The sequence below is a fragment of the Saccostrea cucullata genome, unplaced genomic scaffold (genome assembly GCF_032062105.1).
Source record: "Saccostrea cucullata isolate Sc308-1 unplaced genomic scaffold, CSIRO_AGI_Scuc_v1 ctg18721, whole genome shotgun sequence".
Lineage (NCBI taxonomy): Eukaryota > Metazoa > Mollusca > Bivalvia > Ostreida > Ostreidae > Saccostrea > Saccostrea cuccullata.
The window spans coordinates 2,162-7,290 of record NW_026940161.1 but is presented as its reverse complement, the minus strand read 5'-3'; the positions used below and the strand labels follow the sequence as shown (position 1 = coordinate 7,290).

Below are 5,129 nucleotides of genomic sequence, written 5' to 3'. Positions count from 1 at the left end.
TTTTCATTGATTATTACCGTAATTACACAGCTACTAATTAATTTGAAAACATTTAACTGATTTATGTCCATTAATACATTTAAGAAGTACAAGTATACATATGTGATATTAAAAAAAAGGACTGAAATTCATAATAAATAGATTTAGATTTGACCTAGCAGTTACACATTAAGTTACTTTAACAACTGCTTTTAAGATTTTTTTTACATCAAAATAAAACAACATCAGATCTTACCAATTAGATATCACGGATGCCAATTGAACACCTACGTCCATTATAGTTTTGCACTTTTGATCATTCAAAACGGTATATATTTCTAACAAAATACTGAAACATATACAACTTCAATTCAAACATTTCAAAATGGCCAGTTCTGTGCTGACCCCAGTACAATCTGCATTTCATTGGCTGATTTGACTTGTTTACTGTTCTTGCGAACTTCCTGCAAACATTCGAATAATGAAATGTTTCCTGCGAACTTGCTGCGAACATTAAATTGGCGTGTATATTTCTTGCAATGTTCCTGCAAACATGTTGGGTTCCTGCGAATTTGCTGCAAGCTTGCAGCAATTGCTGCAATGTTTGCCGCAAGATTGCAGCTAGCGGCAATCATCTGCGAACAAGAAAATTTTCTTCCTGCGAACAATTTTGTTTGCTGCAAGCTTGCAGCAGACTTGCTGCAGGCCTGCAGCAAACATATCAGTTTGGTAAGGGAATGTGATCGAAAACGAAAATAGTTCTGACGAAAACTTTGAATCTGATTCCGGCCATGATGAAGACGTGGACCCAATAAATATTGAACCAACTGATGAGGACACAAGGAAGTATGTTGTCCAGGCCTGCTTTAGGAGTGATACATGTAGCTGTAAGGGGTTCTACGGTGAACCACGCAGTACAGTTATTGACATATAATCGGCAATCGAATTCCGAGAGCACTGTAAACAAGTCAACAAGGATGAGCTTGATCTGATTATTAAAGCGGAACTGTTTCCCACCGTCGTTCAGGTAAGTTTTCAAACCAAAAAAAGTTCACATGTTTAACCTAATAAAATATGTAGGACATATTATATAAATGGTGCCTGTTTTGTAGGGTAACATTTGAAATTGACACCCCAAGGAAAACCATTGTCAACCGACGCGTCAGCTGGGGGCCTGGTTTTCAAATGTTACCCTACAAAACAGGCACCATTTATTTTATTATACTGAATGTCTTATTGATTTAGGACGTCAGCAAAAAAACCGTCGATCGTCTTTACGTTCATGTATATAAAGCTTTCACACTCACCGGTTCACTAATCTCCTTATTGTTTGTTTGATACTCGAATTAGAGTCATTTATCATATAAAGTTTCGTTATTTCTGGCTCGCAAGCATGTTTCCTACACTCGCAAGCATGTATCGTCTGTCGTTTGTTGTTTTCAAGTAAGCTATATAGGACGCAAGCTTTTATTGACGTCAAGTTAATTCCGGTTCTTTCAAACGCGCAACTGACGTTTTGAGAATTCTACGGTGAACCGTACGCGCATAATTTCCACGCATGTGGCATTACCGTTGTGTTACCCGTTGTCACGTGTGTTGCTAAGGCTCAGGGTAATCGAACGGATTGTTAATTGCGTCTAAACCAATCAGATTTTAGCATTTAACATGAAAGTATAATAATGTGTAATATATACCTACATTTATGGAACAGAGACATGTAATATATTACATGATATGAAATTGAATTTTCTATTGTTTGTATTATTTATTTTAATACAATGTATCTGCTGTATCAGAGTAAAGTTTTTGACGCAGATTTTTCTTTTACATGTATCAATAACATTGTGATTTTTTAATAGGTAACCCACCACAGTCAGTTCAAACCACCTTGCACTACTCCTGGGATTTTGCTCAACAGGTGCATATTCCACACCATGCTCAACAAGTGGGGCCGATTTACTTTAAATCCCCTCGTAAATGCCATGTTATTGGTATCTGTTCTGAAGGATCAGGTAATTTTCCTCATCAAAGCTGTTCTAAGGAATATTTTTCCTTTTGGTGATATTCATGATCTAAATATTTATATCACTACATTTTTTTTACCTAGATTTCATTTATACCTTTCATTATGAATGTTTCTTTTTTGGGGACCTTTTTTAAACATTATAATGTTATATTTACCATGTAACATCTTTGATTTTTATTATTTATATGATTATAATTTTTAAAACTACATTGAAAAATCCATGGAGCAAAACTTGTGTTAATAAAGTGATTGCTGTATTACTACTACATGTTTATTTGGACACTTGTTTGTTTGATTTGTTATTTATGTACATGCTTATTTTACAGGAAAACAGACCTTTTATCACATTGACATAGCAGCTAATCCTGGGAAAGGAGCTAATTGTGTTACACGCATGGTGCACCATTACATGTACTTTGTTAAGTTTGGGCATGGTGAAACAGATCTCAAGGTTCACTTTGATAACTGTACAGGACAAAATAAAAACAATGTTGTGTTATGGTATGGACTTTGGAGAGTGTTTACAGGTAGGTAGATGCTGATGTCATTATAATTTCTGTAATAGGTAGTGTGTAATGTGTGCTACAGTACACCCGTTTTATTAGACTAAGTGTTATCAACACTTTACATGAATTTTTTCAATACATATCAACAGCATCTCAAGGAAAGGAAAAGATATTAAGTTTTCAACATTTTCTTCAGGGCTACACAGAACCATAGAATACTCGATGATGGTAGCTGGTCACACAAAATTTGAGCCAGACTGGCATTTTGATGTTTGGAAGGTGCACTGGAGAAACACCAATGCTGAAACAATACCACAGGTACTTTTATTTACAAGTACATGAAAATATACATGTATCCAGCCATGATATATATTTATTTTGTCAAGTTTTCTTTCTGAAATTAAAAAATTAGAGATCTTTATATTTCATTTTCTGGTGTCTTTTCAAAACATTTTCCCTATGATTGTGTTTAAGGTGGCAGAATCCGTTAGGACTTCCAGTAGAAGTGGTCATAATATACCACAGGTTGTAGGTGGTGCTGAAGATCCTGTCTTGTTCTATAAATGGAAGAATTATTTACAACTGTACTTTAAACCACTGAAATACCTAACCCACTACCACCATTTCTACATGGATTCAGAGGATCCAGGAATTATTACATGTCGGGAAAATGCTTCATCTGAGCCTGTCACCTTCATGTTACTGAAAAGCAAAAGTAAAGTTCCGAATCCAGGTGTTCTTCCTTCTCCATCTGTCATTAAAGGCCTTGAACCTGCCCGACAATGGTACCTATATGACCACATCAGAGAGCATTGTTATTCACAGACAGCAAAAGAATGCATATGTCCAAAACCTACTGTACCCAAAAAGAAATAGACTTAACAGAATGCTGTGAAGAATATAAACCAAAAGGTAATAGGAAAAAGCTTTACTAAATTAAGCTTGTACATGTAATTCACTGATTGTGAATTCTGTACATGTTTCAACATGTATGAACATTTTTAAAATGTAAGGTATTTTATTAAATGTTTGCTTTACTTGAAGTTTATAGGAAAGATTTACATGTTCTCTGGTTAATTCTGTGCATGTTTTTAACATGTGATTTGTACATGTTTCGATATTGTTTTATCAAAGCATTTATGGTTTTCTAGTGTTGCAGAGTTGTGATTGATTGTTTTTTATATTACCTGGTCAATTCAGATTCTCTATATGTATGAAATGTGTCATGCACATGTTAATAACACTATTTGATGAGTATGTGTATGATGGTTTGTTTAAAGTAAGGCAAGTTATGATTCAATGATGGCGATTTCTTTAATGTGTAATTGTCAATGTCAATTAACATGTTTTATCCAACACATGCTCTGTTAAGTGGAAGTTGCAATGTACAGCTGTAACATGAATTTTTTTCTATTCATTTTACCTTGTAACACTTTCATGATTATCTGCCAATTTGTGATTTATCCATATAGTATAGTTTGCTTATTGCTTTATGCTTTGCATAAATTATTTACTTTCATGCTTTACTGTTAAAGTGATATAGTTATATATACCACCATATCATCATCTTTAAGTACATTGTACATGAGTGTATATGTACATGTTTGTCTACCATTTTCTTTTAGCATGCTCTTATAAAGTGCACTGTGCAATGAGATGGCATTTTTTTCTCAGGAAGTTTATTGTATTTTTTCTCAGTTGTTTAAGGAAGCTCTTAACACTGCACACCACACTAAAGACAACTAAATCTCATGGCAGTTTTATTGCAACTTAGAGTGATTTGCCCTTAGATATAAGATAGAATAGACTAAAATCTGCAGTGAAAGACACAATGTGTACTAGATAAAAGTGTTCTTAACATTACGTGTTTGTTAGAATAAGATAAAGTAATTGGATAAATCATTTGCATGTATCTTCCCAATGTAAGTAAACAGGCGTAATTTCTGTTCACTGAGTTTACTTAAGATACCTTAACTGTCTGTGAACATATATTCAGGGAAATACTATAGGTACCTTATGTTGAATATGAATTTGGTCTGTACGAGGGCTGTTCGAAAATTATTGAGACAATTACATTTACTCCACAAAGGACTGAGATAATTTCAGGAAAATTCATCAACATTTTATAAAGAACGAATAAAGCACTTATGCAAAATTTCTAATTCCAATGATAATAAGAAAAGTTTCGGTGAAATAATAAACATGCATATGTCCATCGACTAGGAGCAGCATCACGTCATTTTAACGTCACGTCAGCCAGGGATGGTTTTGCATGTAAAACGATCGGGAAGCGTTTCATCTTTTTCATTCCTTGTTTTTACATATAACAGTACAAAATTCAAACAGTCTCTTTTCTTAAACTATTCCTTAAAAATGTATGCTGTTGCTATCCGAGTGTGATATTTTCATTGTGGGAAAAGATGACTTAAAATCACGCAGTGCCAATTTATGCAATGCGAGTCAACGATATTGATACCGTAACGATATTATTACCGTACGTAATAACTGATGGTCGTCCAGAGGTTTTGATTTTACTCCGGTCGAATTAATTGTAAAAAAAATGTATACCAATGAAATAACAAACCCTAACACACTTTTTTTCGTAGTTATTATTTTAG

The 5,129-nt window shown here is 34.0% G+C and overlaps 1 protein-coding gene across 2 annotated transcripts; it reads left to right on the top strand.

Moving 5' to 3' along the window:
* The first annotated feature begins 2,242 nt into the window (after nt 1–2,242).
* Nucleotides 2,243–4,547, top strand: LOC134254894 (uncharacterized). 2 transcript variants are annotated; one of them, XM_062737426.1, is made up of 3 exons: nt 2,243–2,532; nt 2,661–2,829; nt 2,986–4,547. In XM_062737426.1, exons 1-3 carry the CDS (start codon nt 2,504–2,506, stop codon nt 3,385–3,387), a joined length of 600 nt encoding a protein of 199 aa, XP_062593410.1. In that variant the 5' UTR covers nt 2,243–2,503; the 3' UTR covers nt 3,388–4,547. The 2 variants fall into 2 exon arrangements, with proteins under 2 accessions (XP_062593410.1, XP_062593408.1); XM_062737424.1 differs by having other exon boundaries at nt 2,249–2,532; nt 2,708–2,829.
* The last annotated feature ends 582 nt before the right edge of the window (nt 4,548–5,129 follow it).

What these genes read in the sequence shown, in the direction of transcription:
- LOC134254894 (XM_062737424.1), top strand. Translation starts at nt 2,400, where the DNA reads ATGGTGCACCATTACATGTACTTTGTTAAGTTTGGGCATGGTGAAACA. An exon ending in ACTTTGGAGAGTGTTTACAG is followed by an intron (nt 2,533 to 2,707) that starts GTAGGTAGATGC and finishes CATTTTCTTCAG; the next exon opens with GGCTACACAGAACCATAGAA. An exon ending in ATGCTGAAACAATACCACAG is followed by an intron (nt 2,830 to 2,985) that starts GTACTTTTATTT and finishes ATTGTGTTTAAG; the next exon opens with GTGGCAGAATCCGTTAGGAC.